The following is a 23,542-nucleotide window of genomic DNA, read 5'->3' as shown; positions in this document are numbered from 1 at the left end:
CTATTGATCTAACAGGATGCTAAAGTCTTGGTGGCCACACACAACCAACAAATAAAGTGTATCTGTGTTACTGTCTCTGGTATTTCTTCGACAAAAGTCTACAGAGAGACTTCTATAAATAAATGAACCTATCAGGAAGTGGTGCAGTGGAACACTAATTAAAATAGGGCACAGCTTTTCCCATAAAGACTGGTTGTTCAAGTTAGACTGCCAAGGTTGAACAGCATGTCAAAAAAAGGAGGAAATATCAAACACTAGAAAAGAGTGTCAACGGCATGTAAAAGCCAATATGAGAGAGCATTGGAAGTCACCAGGGGCTGGAGATGAGGAAGCTTATATGCCACTGAAGGATCTCCTCTCATAGAGAAAGCAAGAAACAAAAATTAAGGAAGCGAGTCCACACACACTGTGGATTAGTTTTCAATTGATTGAACTCACTCAGTTGTTCCAAGATGGAAAACTATGGAGGGGAAACTAATTTATAGTTTGCACATTCTAGATGCCCTATTCTCTTGGGAATGGGAATATATGAATATCCTATAACACAGGCTTTCTGAGATTAACATTGAGCTTCATCTCAATGTTCTATTGAGCTTTAGCAACATTTGAGGTTGAGTCAAATTTTAAAAAAACATCTTGTCTAATGTGCATAGTTACTTCATCTAACCGCTGCTGTGGAATCTGTCCTGTAGATGCTGAGTACATACAGTACATGTTAAGACATTTCTCATAACATAATAATAATAATAGTATCATAAAATATGTCTATGTTTAGCGTTGCATACTTTACATTTGCTTATATGTATATTCTATAAGATGTTACAAAATATAATTTTCTTTCAATAACTTGTTCATGCACCCCATTACAATTTTCAAGGACTTACAATCTACAGTCTTCTTTGAAAGGAAAATATTGAACACAGTACAATTTCCAGTTATTGTTACTGTGCACAAGTCTTAAACCACCCAAGTTCATCCATCGATTTTGACCAGATACCCTACTCCGTTGGCTAAAATGCACTGCCAGGCCGTGACAGAGTGCCACCATTCTGCACAGAAGGCCGAAGACACGCACCAGTGTATTTCTTCACCAACTCTTCCTCTCAGATACTGGCGTCTTTGTGTCCCAAAATGTTCAAATTTGGACTCAACGCTCCATAAGACTGACTGTGAACATCACCACCTGGTATGGGAACAGCAGCAGGATCGCAGGGCCCTTCAGAGAGTGGTATGGTCAGCTGAATGTACCTTAGGGGGGGCCACTCCTTCACCTTGATCAGACCAAGGCCAAGAGAATCCTGAAGGACCCCGGCCACCCAGAGAACAGACTGTTCTCTCTGCTACTGACAGGGAAAAGGTACTGCACCCACGGGGCGGGGCACGGAGAGACTCAGGAAGAGTTTCTTTCCCCAGGCCATTCGGTACCTCAATGACACTATCTTGTGTATATATGGCTACTATATCTAGTATACAGTATATAGTCAGTCAATCAATCAAAGCTTTATTTGTATAGCGCATTTCATACCCAGAGGCAACACAATGCGCTTTACAGACGCAGAATCTAAGCGACTTTGATCGTGGTATGATGTGCCAGACGTGGTGGTTCTAGCATCTCAAGAACAGTCTCTAGAGTTTACAGAGAATGGTGCAATAAACTAAAAACATCCAGTGAGCAGCAGTTCTGTGAGCGAAAACACCTTGTTAATGAGAAATGTCCGAGGAGAACAGCCAGAAAGGCCACAGGCTGTATTTATTGTATAAGGATTTAATGAATCGACTACCTCAAAACCAAATTGAATGCTGTTGGCACTTCAAAATTAATACGAATGAATATTTCCATCCTCATTGAGGACAATGATGGGGAAGTACACCTTCCAGAAAAGCAGATGTTGATCTTTAATTACTTAAAGTCTTACTCTGTCCCAAAATGTCTTCACTTCATTTTTGTATTTCTGCTCTCTCCTGTACAAAGCCTAGGAGCCATGCACCTCCAGCTGCTTGTATGTCATGCTCCCTCCCACCACAATAACCGCCATCCTGAGAGAGAACTGAGCCCTCAGTCAGAGTTCTTCGAGCCCGAGCCAAAGTTTTAATATGGGGTCCAATCAAAAGTGATTAAGCATCACGGAGCACAAACAATGCTGGTCCTTAAATCTCTGTGAACCCTCTTTCAGTGGAGCGAATGAAAGAGCACTCTGTCTGCAGCAGACGACAGACGCGTTCTCCCCCCCCCACCCTCCCTGCAACAAATGCAATTCCCTATCTTTGTTTTTGGTGTATGGTTTACATAAGCATCGACAAGGATGTAAGACTGTCGGTAAACGTTCCTTAACAAGGAAACAGGTCTCAAGACGATACTGAAAACCAGCAACACATTTCTGTGCCTACAGTGCCTTTTTGTTATGTGTCTGCGTTAGAATTAGGAAAAGAAATTAGTACAAAATGTTTAGAAAAGCATTAATTACCCGTCAACAAATGCACTCTCATAGTTGCATATTTCTATTGCACATTGCACAGACAAAATGCTAAAATCAAGAATGGCTGGTCAATTAAATAGATATAAAATACTGTGTACCTCATGCTTTGTTTGTTTTGAACAAACTTTGAGGGACAAGAGTTCTTGAGCAGTAGCCATCATGGTTACTCACACATTTTATGTGGCGGACTCAACTCCTCTCTTTGGGTTGAAAGACATTGTGCAGTGAAGACAGGAGAACATCTGCTCCACACCACTCATGTCTCGGCTACAGTACATTCGCAAGTGCAGTATAAAAAAAATGTTGAAGTGACTATGAACACATAACCTTTCCTTAAACATAATGAGCACACACATATTCCACACACAGCCCCGAAACCCCACCCTGTGAGCGCACACATATTCCAAAACTCAACACAGACAGGCAGACAAGTATGGCAGCCGACAAGTGTCACAGCAAGAGGTCAGGAGGTGGAGCTGGTCGAAGACAACGAGCTGCTGACATCACTCCTCTGCCTGCTGGATCCCCGTCAACAACGGCAGTGAGACTGAGTGCTTCCATCTGAGAGGGTTTTCCTACAGGCCTCAACAGTCAGCCAGCACTGCTGGTGCGCTGCCGACTCCTGCTTCCAATTTCACCACTGTGGGCCTAGTAATGGCTTCAGCGTTTTGTGGTCTGCCGACACATATGGTGCGTGTAGTCATCTTGTCCTGTCTCGCAGTGAGAGTATATGGGTGTGGGGGGACACTGAGGGCCCCCAGCCAGTCAGGGTTACGGGGACGGGGCGTGCTTCTCATTATGGCAGCCATGAGAAATTATTCCTCAGACCACCACTGCCTCCATTGCTCCCAGAGAGTGTGGGATAAAGTACACAGTGCTCACTTACTTGTGTCCTTAGCCATGACGCTTAAAGACATCCAACTTCTAAATGTGCTTTATACATCTCAACACACTCATTTCAAACCTTTATTTATACTCATTAAGCAGTAAGGTTTCCCTCATTTACAGTGATGACGAGTTTACACAGAGACACAAATCAAATCAACAAAACAAAGGCAATGTATAATAATAATAATAATAATAATAATAATTGAAGTACATAGGTAGAGCTATGGACTTAAACTCTGTGACTGAAGAAGGACCTCAAACTATGATCACAAAATATGGCCCCCTCATGCAGATGAGTGCATGGAATTTCAGCACAGTATAATTTACGTTTACAGTGTTAAAAATTGTGTTAATAGTTTCCTTAAAGCTCCATGCATGCAAGAAGAGTTTCTCTAATAACATTTACTGAATTACTACTCAATTACTACTACAAATATCAAGAATAGGCCACATTCTCCTTCTCACAACCTTGTTGTACAGTATGACCTTGCAAAGGTTATTTATTCAAGCAGCGGTACTAGTTACTTTGGATCGCCCTTATTCGGTTTCCTTATCTGAGTTTGTCTGAACAAATCTCAGACACAAAGCACCCATTTTGTGCTCCTCCCTGGAGATCCTGTTACAGAGATCCAGACGCAGCTCGCTCGGGCGGCGGTGCCTCTGGGAGCGTGGCGTTGGCGAGGCCGCGCGATTAGCTGCTTCCTTGAGTTCAACCATACGATACATGTGCACTCTTCTTACTTCTCTGAGCACACTTTGTGCCATGCCGCGGTAAACTGATCGGCAAGGGCACATGATGTCATACCAGGAGAATTCAGTCATATCAGCCCCCTGACCACGAACAACGGGTTAGGTGCATTGTGCACTTATAATTAGTGATAGTCATTGTATTTCACAGGATAGAATAGATGATTCTTGTTTAGGTAGTTTGATAATATTGGACAGATTAGACTGGACTAATGATAATGGCTAAGTCTTGTTTTTATCGTACTGTATGTGTACTGTGTATTTTGCTCTGTAAAGCACTTTGTAACTGTGTTTTTGAAAGGTGCTATACAAATAACATTTCTTTAGCAGTAAGTTACTTGTGCATGTCTCAGCTCTGCCAATAAAGCTGGCAGCTCTTAAGTTGAACTTCATTGGTGTGTCAGCACGGCCTTTCAGACCTGCCCACTATAATACAATGACCGGGCTTACTGTGTAAATAAGGTCTGTATTGCTTCTCTCTTGTCTGTCTATTCCCATGTGAAGTGATAGACTGAGCTTGACTTCAAGTTCATAATTCCAAAACTGTAGGCTACTGTGTATCTAAATTAATCAATTTTACACATTATTACTCTAATCTGAAACCTAATCTGGAATTAAGGTTGTATATGACACACTGTATAATACAACCCCTAACTGTAAGAAGAAACAACCGCCCCACACACACACTCCAACGTCTCACTGGCAGGCTACACCACACACACACGGAAAGAGAGAGACTATAGATAACGGTCCAGTAACTCCCAAGTGTGGCACAAGGCCTCTATACAGATATGAGGTCTTTAAGTTCATCAAGTGTCTCATTGTTGTACCTCTCTGAGTGAGAGGGGAGAGATAGAGAAAGAGTGACAGAGAGAGTGAGAGAGATAGAAAGTCGTGTAGAACCCGCTCAGCATTCACTGACCTCATTCCGACAACAAGCCCGGGAAGAGTCTTTCCCTAGAACTCTTTCTCAATACCAGCCATGTTTATACAGGTGGCTGGTGAGCCGAGGAGATATATACAGTAGAAGTTCTGTTTTGAACCACATTATTATTAATACTAAACTAACTGGTGACACAATACAATTACACACACACACACACACACACACACACACACACACACACACACATACGTGCTGGCCTCATTTGGTACTAAGTAAACCAACCTAAAAGCATGAAATATGTCGTTTTAACTGTGGCCTCGCGCATCTACTAGGTTTATATTTCAAACCGTATGGTCCAAAAAGCAGTAAAATCAGTGTTTCCTTTGCTCTCATCTAATAAATGAAACAGAGGCCCCTAATTGGCTCTTGTGTTTGGCTGCAGGGCTTTGAGACTATGGGGCCAGATCCAACAACAATATCTACTTGGCAAGAGTTCAAAACCACCAACAGCTACACTAGCCCAAAGGTGGCTACGCAAACGCTTTGTTTATGCAATAGCACACTGCTGCCAAGCACACAAGGAGTGGGGGAGGGATAGGTTGGACAACCATTTGCTGTGTATTATACATTTCAAATTGTAACCAACTAGAGCTTTGCAGTTGAGTGAATTCATTGTCTATGAAGTTTATTGTTCTCATAATTAAAACTGAATGAGGAACTGTGAAATGCGGGCTAAACAGAGTACAGTTATAAAGAATCCTCATTGTTGTTTCTGCTGTCTGCTCAACTAGGCTGCATGCTATACAGTACAGTGACACATAGTGAAAACTGTTAACAGAAGAGGTAAACCAACATGCCAGAAAATCTTATATATTTCAAGCCTCTAGGACTTGGATACAAAATTCTAGAGACATGCCAATGTAATTGTACCTAGTTTAATAAAATAAAATAAAAAACACAATTTGACTGTTCATCTAACCACAAGTCAGCCTCACTGGGGTAAAAAAAAAACTGTCATTGTTTGAGCAGCTACATTTGGAGAAACAGAAGAGGGAGGTTACAGGAAGGAACTGTTTTATACACAAACAAACCATACACTCGCTTTGGGCCAAGCTTACATATAGGAGTGAGGGAAATGGTTGGTTGGATGAGGCAAGGTCTTCTGAGGTGAATACAAGGAATTTAGGTCACTGCAGCTGAGACATTTAACCAGCTCAAGCCGCAGCTTGGTGAAAATAGCATGGGAGGCCAGTGAGAGGGAAACAGGAGTGGTAGACTTGAGCCCGATTCCCTGATGCAAACAGAGCCATAACCTCTCTAAAGATCACTGCTCACATATAGTACATTTCACCAGTTAGGGAGTGTCCCCCCCCCCATAGCCCAGACCTCACAGTGGGTGTGGCTTATATTTGTTCTAGGTTTATTTTTTTTATTTTTTTAAATTAGGTATTTTAAGTAGTCGATGGAAGTTCTGGGACTTTTAGCCACAGACAGCATTGTTCAAGGCAAAACAATTAGAGTTTCTGTGATTAATCGGTATGCCCGATGTATATACTACACTTAGATAGGGCATAACAGAGCCCTTCCCAACAGAAATATAGACCCTTCCACTTTCTCACCTTCCATCTCACACTCTTTTCTTGCCCAGATTCAGACAAATACACACACTCAATGGCATGCATACACACAAGCACAGACACATACACACACACACACACACACACACACACACACACACACACACACACACACACACACACACACACACACACACACACACACACACACACACACACATTGTAAATAGTCTTTATTGAGACATGAGTGCTTCTATAAACACAGACAAGTCCCATTGAGGGTGTCTCGCCAGACAGAACAATGAAGAGGAAAGTTCCGGGACGTTCCACACAGACGGTGTGTGCAAAATCCAATTATCAGAGCCACGGCGTTAACATTCCAGCAGTCTGGCAGGTGACGGCTCCGTCCCTGCCGCTGCCGGGCCGCCATGAGCCTGGGACAGAGTCACCCTGCCGCACCGTGACAATGCAGCCTCCCGGCCCCCTCCTCACCCTCCACTCCTCACCCTATCAGCTGCCCCCAAGTATAAAGACATACAGACAGAAGAGGCGGGGGGTGTAGGAAGGGGGGAGGGGGGGGGGGTGTAAGAGGGGGGGGGGGGGGAGAGCTCTGGTGTAACGGCAACACTAGTCTTTTCTTTTCTCTCTCAACAAAGCTGGCTGGCACTATCAGTCAATGGTCCATTCTTCTTCCCAGTGTCTCGGGGTGAGAATATGTTGATGGCAGATAACGCTGCTTAGATTGCCACTACAGGGTTAAACTTGGGATAGACGAAGATGAGAGAAATGGCTCGCCGGGACCCTTCTTTCTGATAGAAAACATAATATTGAAAAGTAATGAGACGACAAAGTTTGTTTTTGTAACAACAGAAGGCTGAAGGATGTGGAAACTAGGTATGCCACATCTTCTGAGGACATCACTATGACCATAGCAGTCTACAGTCAAATAAATACATGATGTTTTTGGGAAGTCTACCGCAGATAGAACTATGGTCAATATCATATCACCATTGAAATTGTTAACAGTGTAAACCTACAAATCTGGGGATTAGGACCAGTAGGCTTACATGGACTTCTATAAATTCAGAATTCATATTAAAAAATTCTGGATAAACTTTGATATAGATGTTGTCCCTGTCCCAGTGAGATTCTGTGGTGTACGTGACAGGGCGCATGTGACATGGAACATGTCTGCCAGTGTCCTGCTCTGAACTCTTGTCCGAGGTCCTATATATAAACATGTATCTGGCAGCTAGAGTGCTCTTGCCATCATGTCACCCACTCAGGGAATGCTGTGATACCTATACGATATAAAGAGATATATGAGCCTGCCTCTAACCCCCCCCTCCTCCCCCAGCAGCCAACTGTAAGCTCTGAGTGAACTCACACATGCATGTGCTTATGCATACTGTACTCTGAAGGAAAAACTGTTCTCTTCATCCGTTTGAAAGTAGTTAAAATAATTAGCTATCTCTAAAGAACTCTAAACAAGCTTTTTAACAGGGGCCACTAAATCAAAACAGTCTGTTTTTTTACATGATCTGAGATTGTTGCTTCTGCACAACAAGAAAGAGGATTTTATTGAATATACAGTTTTGTTGATTTTCTCGTTCATTAAACACTGTGTTTGTGTGTGTCGACTACCTCATAGTTGTTTCGTGGTTCATCAGCCAGTGGGGTTGTTTTAATTCATGATTCGGATAGGTTTTATAGGTTCTTCCTTGGCCCATGCTTACTCTGAGTTTCATGAAAACTAGTCTGGTACTCTTTGTGTAATCCTGCTTACTAACAAACTAACCAACGAGCAGAACCACCCAGACACGACCCAAAAGAATAATCAGAGAAATGCCAATGGGCTACAGACAGGAGAGGGATGTTTTACTCGGCTGTCTTAGAGGGACACAGCAAACCAGCAGTTTATCATCACAGAACTACTGGATATGTATCCCCCGGCAGGAAACGTATCGCTCTCACACATAAACAAGCACACAGTGTGTGTACACACACACACACACACACACACACACACACACACACACACACACACACACACACACACACACACACACACACACACACACACACACACACACACACACACACACACACACACACACACACACACACACACAAACCTCCCACGCACCCTGCCAAAGATCAATTTGCTAAATCTACTCTGTTTTCATGCTAACACACAGCATCTATAGTACACTTGGGTGTGGGTGTGTGTGTGTATTTGTGGTACAGTATTTTAGCTTACGGTATAAGTGAAACCCAAGCCTTGAGAACAAAACTAAAAACATAAAAAGAATCATGACCCCCACGTCTAAACTAATAGCATGGCTTTAATCCCCTCCCCCATCACGCTGTGCTGCATTCTCCAGCTCCCCCAGCCTCCTCAGGCAGGCTGGGCAGGCGGAGTGTGGAGGCTCCCTGGGACGCTGGCTCTGTAGGACGAAAGGGTGGCTGCGCCGTGGATTAGAGTACCACAGTGGCCCATTGTTAATTGGGCGCCATGTGTGAAAGCTACAGAGAGATTAGTTTGTACAGCTGCTGCCATTTGTCATAACTGCCCTTAACAAGACACACATGGCAATCTGAGTTCCAGCCAGAGGTTTGTACAGAAACAAAACCTGTCGGCCTTATAGTTTAAGAAACAGATTTGGTGCAGGCGTATGAAGATGTTTTAGAACACTCATTGAAAAGGATTCCCTGCAGAAATGAGACAGCACGGGACTCGAACGTCACTTTGTCCCACACACAAGATACATGATTTGAGTGGGTTTGAGTAGTAGTGAAACACCATCATGATTTACGAGCAGCAACTCCCTAATCAAATCCTCAAATCATGGCTGTTTTCCATAAAAGGTAAAATGACACCCCTGTTGCAATAGTGGCAAGTATTCTCAGGACAACTTATACAGGTAACCCAAACAGCACAGTTACATTACAGTTATTGAGCAAACTTTTATCCAGACAGACACTTTTATCCAAGCGGACACTTTTATCAGACACTTTTATCCAAGCAGTTACTGAGCAGACACTTTAATCCAAAGTCAGTGGGGAGTTCATTCCACCACTCTGGGGCCAGGACAGAAAAGAGCCCTGACCAGGACAACCTGCCGCTGAGGGCTCGAGCGATGGGGCAACAGGTCTTCTTGAGGCATTAGAGCGAAGTGGTCAGGTGGGGGTGTAGGGTTTGGCCATGGCCTGGAGATAGGAAGGAGGTGTTCCTTTCATTGCTCTGTAGGCTAGCGCCAGTCTTAAACTGGAAGCGAGCTGCTACAGGGAGCCAGTGTAGAGAATGGGGAGGGGAAATTGTGTGGGAGAACTTGGGGGCGGTTGAACACCAGGCGAGCTGCAGCTTTCTGGACAAGCTCCAGAGATGACGGCGGGGCGCCAGCAAAGAGAGAGTTGCAGTAGTCCAGGCGGGAGATGACGTGGGCCCGGATGAGCATCTGCGCCATCTCGTCAGTGAGGAAGGAGCAAATCCTCCTGATGCTGTAGAGCAGGAATTTGCAGGAGCATGTAACTGACGCAATGTTTGCCAAGAACGACAGTTGGTCATCCAGGTTCACGGCCCAGATTCCTCGCAGTCCGAGTTGGCGTCACCATGGTACCATCAATGGTGATGGATAGGTCACGGTGCGGGCAGCCCTTTCCCGGGAGGAACAGCAGTTCAGTCTTGTCCAGGTTAAGCTTGAGGTGGTGTCTTACCATCCACGGCGAGATGTCAGCCAAGCGTGTAGCAATACCTGCTTCCACTTGCGTATCAGAAGGGGGAAATGACAGGACCAGCTGGGTTTCATCGGCATGACAGTGGTAGGAGAAGCCATGCGAGAGAATGACAGAACCCAGAGATGTCGTGTAGAGGAAAAATAATATCCTCGATACCATTACATTTTGGCATTGTGTTGTAATTGTGGTTCAGTAATAAGAATATCTTCACGGAAATAATGACATTTTGTTTTAGGGATCAATATTATACACAGACTTGGATTCTGTATAACCATAAACTTTGACCAACCAATTTGACCAATTTGTTCCAGCAAATTTGGGCCTTATGGCACTGATGTCAAAAAGCCTTTATTGGTGTCACAGATGCTACTGTGTCACTCGTCAGTAGGCTTCTATCCTCAGATCCTTTGATTTATAATTTTTTTATTTTTTTTATTTTTTTTAAAGGCAATTGGTGGGCAAAAACTTGGGATGGATCATTCCATTTCTGTGTTAATGGGTCATTAAATTGCTGTGTTGATTGAAAACTAGACTGGGCAGTTATGAGAATCTACATATTGATATACAAGATGAGAAAATAAATCCACCAATCTAGGTGCGGGTTAAAAGACTTACATCTATTATCTAGTTTAATACCAGTTAGTGTGGGAGTAATCTGAGTTCTCACCAATGGGAATGCGTTCGCATTTTGAACACGGGGGATGATTGGCCTGCGGTGGCTGATTGGCCTCTGATTGGTCATTGACCACAGCTTTCCACTTTTCAAGTACTGCTAATGAGTCCTGCACTCGTGCGAGCTGTCGTTAGCATACCTGTTCACACAAGGTGCGATTTTACTTGGATTCCACGTTAACTTTCACTCCACTGAGGTTTTTATTACTCAAACGGCAACCATGTATTACCTAAATGAGTGAATCCTGACTAATACGCTCCTGATGAAATAATGTTCAAATGCAGTTGGACTTGAAAGGTAATGTGCTGGCTCTGTCCCTCTGCCCATGTTTTGTGGTGCTTGATTCCAGGCTAGTGTGGGAGAGGTGCCAACAGGTGACAGTTTGGAGACAATTATTTATTTATTTTTTATTTTTTTGCTGGATGTAATTCAATTTCCTCTCCTGCACTTGGTGGCTCTCTTTTTTAACAGTCGGTGAAAAAAAAAACGAACTTTTTCAAAAACCTAACTTTTTCGTCCATCTGAAGCTAGCTATAGTAGCATAATGTTATGCTACCCAGCTAGGAACATCATTCGTGACTGGATGGCTGACCATATATTGCGACAGGCAGTCAAATAACGTTAATGTAGCAAATAAGCTTAACGTTTATTTGGGAACATTAGCTGTCTTATAGCAAACGTTTTATATTAGCTGCTAGCTTGCTTGCTCTGTTCACATTGTGGCAGTCCAACTGGTGTTAAGTTGCCTATAGCAACGGTAACAACAACTATTTCAGATTGGGGAGGGCTGAAGGCAATTTAGTGAAACGGAACACTGCTAACCTATTTTTTTTAAATATAGGCCTATATATGTTTAACGACAGTGCAGTAGCCTACTGTGGTACAAAAACAATATCACACTCGAGGTCGTGCTGTTATAGTGAATATCAGCATGGCAGTGCTTAGATGCGGTAGTCGGCCTGCGGCCTCGTATAACCGAATCACAGCCATGCTGATATTCAGAATAACAGCACTCCCTCTCTTGTGATGTTGCTTTAATTGAATTTGCTTCCACATTTCTTCCAACATGGAGCTGGGTGTGGTTGCTAGGTGATTTAGCACGTGAATACAAAGCCTCTATTATGGGTTGTAGGCCTAAGCCATGTTTGCAGGGGTAAATTAAATCTTGAGTCTGAAACCAATGAGGGATAGTAAACATTTTGGAGGTTACCATGAAATGCTTCCTCAGACACTGTCCCCCATGATGTGTAGTCATACCATATACCTCACTGTCCTCTCAATCCCCCAACCTGCCTCTCAGATTCTCTTGATTCCCCTCCTTTTCAATCCCTCTTCCTGTAGACTCAACCTCCGAAAATGTGCTGAGTCTCCCTCCTACTTCTCTCCGTCCCTCTCCCTCATTCCCCTCTCTCTCTCTCCCTCTCTCTTTCTCTCTCTCTCTCTAATCCCCTTACACCGTGAAGCTGTGTGAAAACAGGATATGATTATCACAAGGGGGAAAGTAGCCGTCCAGAAACACTTTGACATCTGTCGTTACAGTGATTTAGGATTCGTTTTCGTGTTGCTCTGACCCACAGGATGTAGATGTTTTCCCCTCTGTTGGCCTAAGCAGTATTCCCTCATTTTGTCAAATTTGTATTCCACTTGATCCAATTTCGAAAATAGCAGGTTTGATTAGATGTAATAACATAAATTATGCACCAAATTACCTACTACCCTTCTTCAAATGATTCCATAATGTGCTGGTGTTAACCAATGTGTTAGGAATGCTGCATACTGTAGTCATGTTGGACACATGGTTAAAATCTTTATGTTATGAGAGAGCTTTGAGCGCTGAACCTGACATATGTGAGGGAGGAGCAGAGGCCTGCTCTGCTACTGATTTAAACACCTATTCCCAAAGCCACAGATGCTATATCCCCTCTTTGACCCGCCGGACCGACGTTATATAGAATTCCACTGGGGATTTGCCCTGCAAACAACAACCCACAGTACACTTTGTACGGAGCTGTAATGGTTGCCTTTTCTTTTGCCGTCTCGCTTGGTCCTGGCAAGCCATCACAGTGACAGGCCATACTGTACCGCCAGACAAAGGGAGGTACAACCATCACTCTAGGTCACTGTCTAGACTCAAAAGAGTTTGATGGGGGGAAGAAAATGGGGGAAACAAGTTGGGTGGGTGGGTGGGGGGGGGGGTGGCATCGAAGTTACCATCTCCCGGGCAACCTCCATGATTGTCTGTCCCTTCCCTCCAGCCCCCCCCCCGCCCCAACCCACCTCCATACCCTTTCTCTTTTTCCTCGGCCATCATTCATGGGCTCGTTGCGTGATAGAAGATCGGAAAAGTCACAGTCCGGTTCTGAAAAGCTCAGCCAAGGTCTGTCTGTCTGCCTCTCACAATCCAAAAATAGCAAGTAGAAATGGTGGCCTCCTCTCTTTCTCCATAACCATCCCTCTCTTACAAATCCCTCTCTCTTAGACCCCCCCCACCCTTCACTCTCTACTCTCCTGTCCCCCCCCCCCCCTCTATACATACAACCACCGTACAGAGTTGTCTGGTATGGCCAGTCTGGTAGGCAGGCAGGCTGGCTGGCAGAGGATGGCAGTAGAAATGGCAGCCGTTGGATGGTGCAGTTCAGTGAGGGTCTTTGTACACAAGGACAGTGAGGTACAGTGTGCGGTGTGGGACACGGGTGAATGTACCCATTTGTCTTCATTTGGGAGGTCTGGCAGACGGGGGCCTCGTCGGGATGAGTGGGAGGCACTACTCCTCCTGTCAAGTGGTCTCAGGGGGTCTGAAATGTATTCAAGGGTCCTCCCAAAAGCCTGAGAAACTGATGAAGCAGGATGCATCCTCTGCCTCTGACTCTACCAACTTCTAAAACCATTATACGACACTTCTAAATCTGATCTAAAGATATTTGCCTTCACAAGCAGCAACTTTGTCTCACTTTGATGGAAGCAATAACTGGTTAAGTGATTGTGTCAAAGATTAGAACACTCGTGCCGGAGAGAAACATCCACTAATATGCATGGCCAAAACACTGTGGCTTCTGCACTGAATTGCCCAGTTTCCATGGAGATTTATGTACACAGGGCACACAAAGGAAACACGGTCTGTTTAAGCCTTGAGGTATTTGATTGAGCAAAACCCCACTGCTAATGACATGAGGTTCATACTGAGCCAGGCAAACCTGGCTGGCCAAGGTTGGCTTTGGAAAGGGACTAAGAGGGAAAACATTTCATTTCAAACCTTTATTTATACTGGTGAAGCACTGAGGTTTCCCTCACTTGCAGTGATGACGAGTTCACACAGAGACACTAATCAACAGACAAGTAAAAACAAGAGGGAAACCATAAACAAGCTAAAAACGGGAAAGAAAAAACAAAAGCTAAGAAACAATGAATATAAGCAACAAAAACGAAAGAAGGAACAAAAGACAGAAAGAGAAAGAAAACAAGATAATAGAACAGCTAGCTAAAGGGTTTGAGGGAGGGGTGGTTGGGGGCATTTTGTGGGAAGATGAAATCAATAAAGAGGGCAGGCAGGAGACATTAGAGTGAGTTCTTAGCTAATGGATTAGACTGAAAAGAATGTGTTCAATAGGTTATGGCCCTGAGTGAGATAGTATTCACAACTGCATACTGATGAGGAGGCTACTCTCCGGGGTTTTCATAGAATCCTTACTGTACACGTACTTCAGTTTTACAGCACTGTACTGACCGGAGAGCCACGTGGGAGCTGAATGAACGTCTCTTTTAGATGAACAGAGCCAAAAGATGCAGCTCAGTTAAAGAGCTGAAACTTCCATTACTAACGCTCTGGGGCAGGTGGTGTGAGTGGAGCCAGCCAGCAAGTCACACGTCTGAACAATTTATATTTTTCAACACCTCAGTCAAGAGAATTCAAGCTCAAAATGAAAATGCATTCAGCATAAATCTGGTCATCACAATTATGAGGATGGTCTCCCTTAAATCCAGACCTGCCTTCTGCCTGTGATTGCCAGCTCATACGAGGACTGAGTGGTGCATAAAATTAATTATGATTTTAGGCTGCTTGTAAGCTTGAGTAATAGGTTTATTGATCTAACTACTTAATATAAGATGTCATTGTATATTATTTGTTAAATTACATTTTTAACTATTTTTCCAATAGCATTTCAAGAGGAGGTACTACAGGTAAGGGTTTTAACACATCACTGGCCATTTGAAAAGCAGACAAATGTAGATGTGTACAACGATTACCTGAAATAGGATAAAAAGCGGAGATACAAATAAATAAAAGACAACTACTTCAGACAAGTTAAGAACGACTCGATGATCAATGACTCATAACTCACCAAGTCTGACTGACAGCAAATGTCTGTAATGGCCAAAAAGGTGAGGGACCCTTACTGCTTTACACTAACTATCGGGTTGGTGTGTTTTAGGCTTAAGATTGGTGGTGGGTGGAAGTCTTTGGTACCTTTGCCCCTCACTTAGTGGACTGTCAAGCAGTCAGCTTAGAGGTTCAACGACCATGGCAGTTTGACCTCCTGATTGAATAGGTCAAAAAGGCGGTTTGCAGGTACTGTAGCCGCCTGCCCCAAAGCAAAATGTTTTCCTGCTCCTCCACCGACGGGCCATATGTCCAACTAGGTTTTCACAGATCTGTTTTGCTCAATTAAACTTAAGAGGACACCCTGCTACCCACTTCTCTTTGAGAAGTTCCATGTCCAGGAGATACATCTGGATACCGTAATACAGTACTCTTTCACATGGCAGAGCATATTAGGGGTAATCCATTCACATCCACAGCCCTATCAGGATCATAAAAAATAACTGAAATGAAATTAGCAAGAATGTGGTGGGTTAGAAGGAAATGTTTTATGGCCACGTTAAGCACCAAAATAATGTAAAACAACTTGGCCCTCAGTCCTGGGCTCCTTTTGAAGTTCTACTGATACTTGTCTGTCATTGGCTGGAAGAAATTCCATTTCTGTCTTGCTAAGACAGAAAAAGACAAAAAAACGTAACACACCGATTCCAAGTTCTATCAGTCACATGTCTAAACAGGAAGTGGGAGATCCCTCAGTCAAATATCTCATGAAGAAGCTATCAAACTGGCTATTTTCTACTGTATTTAGGGTGCAGAATTCATTGAGTATGTACCCCCCTCTCTCTCCCACCTTTCCTGTCGATCTCTATACTGTCTGTCCTATAATAAAGCAAAAATGCCCCCCAAAAAACAAAAAATTTAAAGAAAGAGAATGTGAAACTAATAGTGCATACCAGATACACGCAGGAATCCACCTGTCTAATTTATTCCCAAATTTGTCAATACCTCCTCAGCTGATTGCTAACTAGGTTACTTAGTAAGCCAGACTGAAAGGAGGATAGTGAAAACATTTTCAAAAAGATGCTAGTAGTGAATCTTCACGTGCAAAATGATCATCAGTGTGGGAAAAGTAATTAAATCAAAATATGACCCAATTTTTTTTTCAATGAACATAACAAGGTAACTGTTGTGGAGAGGACACAAGCATAGCTAACAGCATTATGCCTGCCTCCATTGAAAAGGACCAATGGGTAGGCACAATAGCTGCCAGAACCCAGAACCCCTACTCCTGCCCCCCCACACACACACACTTCCCAGTGGGCATTCATCTAGGCAGCCACATGGGTGCTATGGCAGGCCCTGCTCAGCTGAATGCATCTGTGCCCAAGAACAAGGGGCTGAGTGCCCTCTCTAATTTCATCCAAAGAAGTCACTGCCAACCCCTAAACCTTTCTCGGCCATCAATTCATCAGGTTTACAAATGAGTGGAGATTTTTATTTAGTAAAATGCTAACCAAAAATTCCACCAAAGAATGCAGCCGAAGGCAAAGTGGATTGAGTGTATTGACGTCTGAAATGGTTTTGAATGCAACCAAATGTACGATTTGCAGTTGTATTACTTGAGATGAGAATGAGAATAGCGTAAATATTATCATCATGAAATGTCCGTTTTATGGTGCAATGGGACACAAATCTTCAAACAAACGGTTAGCCTAACAAAAACGCCAGATTCTGTTATAGAATGGCAGTTTGGTTGTTTCTTTGTGTTTGATTGTTTGTTTCGTTGCAGTAGAACAAAGGCAGCAGCTTCCATTCTGCCACTGTCAAAAACTTTCCAATATGCCCACTGCATTGCGGATGCCAACCAACGAATCAAAGGCACGCTGCAAGCAGACAAAGAGGGTTTGATGCCAACCTCCAAACCTCTAACAACCATTACTGGCAATTTCCCTGCCTCCCTGGCACGATGAAAAACAAAATGGCGCCATGCCGCACACTACCACAATATGGCTGTATTGTCTAGAGATGGGCACTGCCTGGTAACAAAATGGGAAAGAATAGTTGTCTTTACTCAAAGTACCAAAGACATTCGTATCTGTTCTTTTCAACACTGATTTTATATTGAATGATCCATCTCATTACTGCTCAAAGCATGATAAAGCGGGTCAACTCCAGAAATACACTCAAGAATTATTCTTTCATCATTTCGGGAAAATGTTAGAAATATTTTGAATACTAGAATCTAACAACTACAGCAATACGAATATTTACAAAGTGAAGATACAATTTTATTATATTTCCAGAGTATATTTTCGACTAAATGAGCAAAGTCTTGTATTTTGTGAAATTGTATTGCTCACAAAGTGGATGATATTTGAGCTGATACTGAAAATGTGCGCAGCAGATGCAATGAAGAGAATTAGCGGCCTTCTACAAAAGACACAAAGAGGGTCTGATGCCAACCATGGTGCCAATGGCAACCATTATTATCTGTCTGCTATGCCTTCTGCTTTCCCTGGCACAGAACACACTATGACACACACAGATTGATGTTAATGAGCTAGCTATGCTGCTTTTCTTCTCCAACAAAAAATGATTCTACAGTGTACAATACTCAAATACAGTATACACCACCTAATGGAAATAGATATCCTGTAAAAGCAACATTACCAGTTGCAGTAAATGTAGAGGTGATGAAAAGTGGTTTTGTGCCACCTGCCAACAACCTAAAAATACTATTGAGTCATAACAATATATCACTTACTGTAACATTATCTCCAACCCACTAAATGTAAAAATGTTGATTTGTATTCAATATTGATGGGTTGTTTCTAGTCTTCCAATCCACTCCTATTCCAAATCTTCTTCTAAAGTCTGTGCAGTGTAGATGTGGAGCACTCATTGTTACTATATTGTTATTACTGCTTCTGATAAGATACTGTATTATGCCTTTTAAATTGTAATATTTGGCACCTGCTTGCATGTGTGATTGTTAACATGAACAACTTTATAACACAGAGACCCTGACCAGTCTCCCACAGGACTGCCAAAAGGTTAGCAGACATGACCTTTGAGCCTGCCAGCATTAAAATCAATATAGTGAGCGAAACCTACCTTGGTCCTGGACATAGTATGCTAGAAACAAGTCCAGCTCCTTGACCGACACTGTGATGTGGTGCGGCTGGACACAAAGTGCTGGGTTGGTGCAATGTAGTGATTTGACGAGGCGCTCTCCGTCCGTACTTTCCAACGGGATGCCTTTGAAGAGGATGACCATCACCAGGTCCAGACGCCACACTTTGTCAGCCTGCCGCAAACAGTCGATCCTGCGGATCTTCCCCTTCTGGTCTGGGTTGGAGAGCACGCAGCATGGGTGCTTCTTCCCGGTAACACTGAGCACAAAGTCTTCACGGTACTCCTGACGGATGTCTTTGCGGAGTTTTGCCAAGAGCCTGGATGCCCATTTCTGCCTGACCTCAGGCTTCTCGCTCAGGAGCTCGTCCTTGACTGTGCGTTCTTCATCCTTGGACATCCGCTTCTCGTGCTTCTTGAAGTACTTGCGTTTCCTGGCCTGGAGGTTAAACCATGTGTAGGCGATTGCACGAACATGTGGAAGAAGTGCCTCGATAAAGGGATGAAATTCATCCTGTTGTTCAGACAGTGAGACAGGGAGAAGGGGACAGAGAAAAAGAAAAAACAGATAAGTTTCCATTATTTTGATCAGTCAAAGCCATCTTGGCCCCAAGAAAATTGTCAATAAACAGATCTCCTCATTCCAAAAATAAAGCAAATACAATATATTCGTATTGTAAACTATCAAAAATCTCATGGACTACTTAACATCATGGGGTTATAACTTGAAAGGTGAGTTGACGCCAAAGGAATGATCTAGTCAACAGAAACAAATACAGTTTTACCAATCTTAGAGATAGATGTCTGGACTTTACTTGTATAATATTAGGAAAGATATGAAGACTACAATGTTAATTTCAGCACAGTAAAAGTGCAAAGCACACACAGAGTTGACTTGGGGGCTGTTCTAATTTGCAGAGCATGCTGAGTGACAGTACTCCTGCCCTGTTGGCACAGGGAGCAGCTCTCCTCTTACCAAACCATCCACATTCCAACATGAACTTGCCTCTTGCTGAATAAGGAGAGAAGTCTGAAGGGCACTGGAGTGCAGTCAAAAAACTCGCATAAATGAGAGGGAAACTGGAAACCACTGAGCAACCCCCTCACAAACACACACACACATACACACACCCAAACACACATCTTTCTTATTCAAAAGATAAATGTCTATAAGCAACAGATAAGTAGCATAGGGCAAGATACCAAGGCCTCAACGAAGACCTTAGCTAAGAGAACAGTATTTGCACAGGTTCAAGACCAGGTTTGCCGTCCTGCTGAGTCACTTCATGGGTGGCCATAGATGCATGGCATGATGCTCTAATCTGTTCCAAAATCCAAGGTTGAGAATTACAACCAAGGTTAACAATGAAATTACATCTTGGCAGAACATTCTTTGTATTGCCAACAACACTGTAAAGTCATAATCCGCATTAGTGAAACAGTGGCAAGCAACCACACCCGTGTTTCACATAGCTTTGAGAATGAGCGTCCTTGTCAATCGAAGGTACAGTATCTGTTGTTGCTGCACTATCACAATCAACCGACCAGTCATGACCTAAATACTAATGGATTTCAAATGCCTTCAGCTAAGCACATATAAAGGAATCTTAAATGTTAAAGGGATCTTGAATGTTGTACTGTAGATTTATCTACAGAAGCCTATATGTTGTTAATTGGGTGGCACAGAGCAATACATGAATCGTGTCATTAAAAACATATTGAAAGCATTTTTAACATTAAAATTGTACTTCAACTGCAGCAAATACTATCAAATTTGAAGTAATCAATGACCAGTCGAAAGTGTTTCAATAATTTCAAATATTGTAAAATTGTCACCATCTATGATTTTATCATACTGTTCTTTGTATAGGTATATCATACTGTTCATATTGTTCTTTGTATAGGTATATCATACTGTTCATATTGTTTCCTTTCTAGCTGCTGGTGCTCTCTGGAGCAACTGCATTGCTGGTCAAAATTCTTATGTGCAAAACAATGAAGACAGCCTAATGAAAGAAAAAAAACTGCAAAGATTAACATATAATACACTTTCAAATGAATACTGAAAACCATTCTGATATTGATAGTTTATGCAAGACATAGGCTTTATAGCAGAGCTTTTAGTTGTATTTCTGTCACTTCAACATAAAAGCAATACCCAATTAGAGTAAACTAAATAATAGAACATTACATTAAATTGCCAAAACAGACATACTGTTGTGATTCCAGCTGGATAAACTGTATATTAAAAATCAATTAAATTAATGATATTATATTGTCAAAAGGTAGAAAGTAGTTAACGTATTTTATCAACAAAAAGTACGTTTTTGGAAGCACAGCCAAGAATTGTAGCCTAAATATCCTCTGTAAGAAATTAGTTGGGAAAAGCCGTGCATTTCAGTTAAGTAGAACTACAAACAAAACCATCTCTTTCACTTATCTTAGCCTACTTACTTTAAGCCAAGTAACATAAATAGTAAAACTGAGTCAGTCCAAAAAGTCAGCTACTCTGTTTAACCACTGAATCAACCGTAGGCCTATCATTGTTTTCATTTTCATTTAAAAGTGGTTCTACCTCTCATACTTAAGTTTCCAAAACCGTTGCAAAGTTATAAATGGATTTGTAAAACCGGCTAATCCATAAATCAAGTAAGCTATGAATTGTCTTCAATAGTACTCTTGGCACATTAAACATCTAATTAAAAATAAGTCGTTTATATCTTCATGATAATCACGGCAATTCATATAGGCTACACAACTTCACGCATAGGGCCTACATGGCGGGACTCATGCGTGAAAGCATGATTTTACTCCTTACTTTTACCGGCTTCTTTAGCCTACGTGCCCTATATGTTCCAGAAAGTCAACTTAGAAATGATAATAAAAAGCATTGTATATACCTGAGTGAGACAAATTGGAGAATACATCATGAGCCAAGTGGTACACGAAATAGGTAGTTCGAATGATTCCTCTCAGTAGACCAATTGATCACTTATCGCTGCATTCTTCCGTGCTCGAAATGCATCATGCAAAGGTTATGGAAAAGTTATCCGTGTAAGAAAGGGTTTCCAAGAACATCAATTCAATTTTGATGATCCAAATATTGTCATCCCTCCCTTCAAATGAAGAAGACGCAGGATTTCACAAATAGGCACGTCAAGTGCCTCTGTTAATGATGCGGTGCATGAAGGAATCTTGCGCTCCTATTTTGTGACAAAGCTCATTGATAAACACATTGTTAAAAGTGCCGCATCTTTTCACTCCGTCTTTCAAACTTGAAACAAAATTACCCGTGCACCTTACTCTGCGCGTTTCTAACAAATCAGACCAATGATTTTTCCTCACGTAATTAGTCACACACTCCTCCTCCAACAAATGCATTCATCCCACCTTCTCAATTCCCTCTTCAAATACAGCGTTAAAACGACCCCCACCCCTCCCTCCCTCCCTCTCTCTGCCCTATGGTTTTATGAGCGGAAGACTTTGGACCAGCGCCCCGTTCGAAGGAACGGAATGGAAAATCCCCTAACAGATTAACCCATTGACTTACAACCTGAACGCACTATTACAAGTGTATCGATCATGCCATCCCACATAGCCTATCGTTCAACTGAAAATATGTTATCTATGCAACCGTGAATTTATCTGCATTAGCCGACCCGTATCTTATAAATGCCCTGATCTGAGGCCTACATTTTTCAATTAGGCTACAATTAGGTCCTACATTTAAGCCCTCTTAATTGTGATGGGATCACTGTAGATGCACAACTGTCAGACGTTTTGGGTGGCATTTATTATATATTTCAAGAGGGCTAGAGAGAGAGACACAATCACATAGCCTGATAATTGAGAGTGATTTCAAATGGAGGCACAAAATCCAGCAGATTCCGTTCGACCAAGTGTTGCGTTGCACAAAGATTCAATGTAGGCTATCTTATGCCTAACTGACTATAGACCTACGCTTTTAGCGTTTTCATTTTAAAATGTTCATTAGCCTACACATTCAGTGGTAACCAACACATGACAGGTCCGTATGGGAGGAGAACCCCACCTAACTGACCCCTACCCTGCTGTGAGGCCTTTAACGTTGTCATTCCAAATTAAATTAGCCTATTTGTCAATAAAGGGGGCAGAGGTGGTTAAGGCAGATTATGTGCTAAATAGACCTACTGTAGCCTATGTCATCCAGTAAATTAGGCTAACCCTTCTCAACAAAATGATGCCAAAGCCCTCAACAACTGTTCAAACTAGCATAGACCTCTCTTAGCATGGATGTTCTATTCCCGTTCAAATTCAATGAAATAGTGGTGGAGTGAACCGTAACAGGCAATGGTAATGAGTAGCCTAAACTAAACACAGTATAGAATACTCCATGTTCACGTACCATCGCACTGTATTGCATGGATTAAAAAAAGTTGTTCCTGGAACCTGGTGGAACCTGGTTGAAACACAAGCCGATAGCTTCACATTCTCACGTTAAACTTTTCAGGGGCTTTTCTCGCATAGTGCTTCTAAAAAAATTCAACACCGGAAGAAAATTCTTGGCAGACGGCAGCAAAACCAAGTCAGCGCGCACCTCGGGCTCCTCGTTTCGGAAAAAAAAATCTTCCTTCCTCATCAAGTTTTACTTTTGGATCGGTTTTGGGTTGTACAACCCAGTTGAGTTGAACGTGATCCAGAAGAGGCAGAGTTTTGGACCTGCGTAGGTCTCCGCCTTCCCTTTCACTGTCTGCCGCCCTCAGTCAGTGCGCCTCTCAGCAGCTAAAGAGTAGTAGCCTACTTGCATTCTAGCATCTCATTGGCCAGGAGGGTGGCGGCTACAGGATTACACTCGCCCCTCACTTCCGCTGGTCTGTCATTTATGTTGCTTCTAGGCCTACTTATTACTTTCATGGATTGGTAGTCGAGCACTTTGTAATTGTGATTTTGGAAGGTCCTATATGAACGAAGTTATTAACGTATATTACTTTTGTATTATCATAATTATAATAATAATAATAATTATTATTAGTAGTAGTAGTAGTAGTAGTAGTAGGCCTAGTATTAGTTGTAGTAGTAGTAGTAGTAGTAGTAGTAGTAGTAGTATTGTTGTTATTATTATTATTA

At 42.5% G+C, this 23,542-nt stretch overlaps 1 protein-coding gene across 4 annotated transcripts in view; it reads right to left on the bottom strand.

The window, feature by feature from the left end:
• LOC311320225 (nuclear factor 1 B-type) overlaps window positions 1-23,144 on the bottom strand; it is a 76,020-nt gene extending 52,876 nt beyond the window's left edge. For 3 of the 4 annotated variants that reach the window (XM_084451935.1, XM_084451938.1, XM_084451937.1), the window contains exons 1-2: window positions 21,337-21,477; window positions 18,419-18,950 (exon numbers count right to left, since the gene is read on the bottom strand). In XM_084451935.1, the coding sequence (XP_084308061.1) occupies window positions 18,419-18,950; window positions 21,337-21,366 (562 nt within the window). In that variant the 5' untranslated portion in view covers window positions 21,367-21,477. Of the gene's footprint in view, window positions 1-18,418; window positions 18,951-21,336; window positions 21,478-22,820 lie in introns of those variants that run through there. The other variant, XM_084451936.1, reaches the window with a different exon arrangement.
• Between the last annotated feature and the right edge of the window lie 398 nt (window positions 23,145-23,542).

Source organism: Borostomias antarcticus, assembly GCF_949987555.1.
Source record: "Borostomias antarcticus genome assembly, chromosome: 17".
In the NCBI taxonomy this organism is placed as follows: domain Eukaryota; kingdom Metazoa; phylum Chordata; class Actinopteri; order Stomiiformes; family Stomiidae; genus Borostomias; species Borostomias antarcticus.
This window is presented reverse-complemented; position numbering and strand designations above follow the sequence as displayed.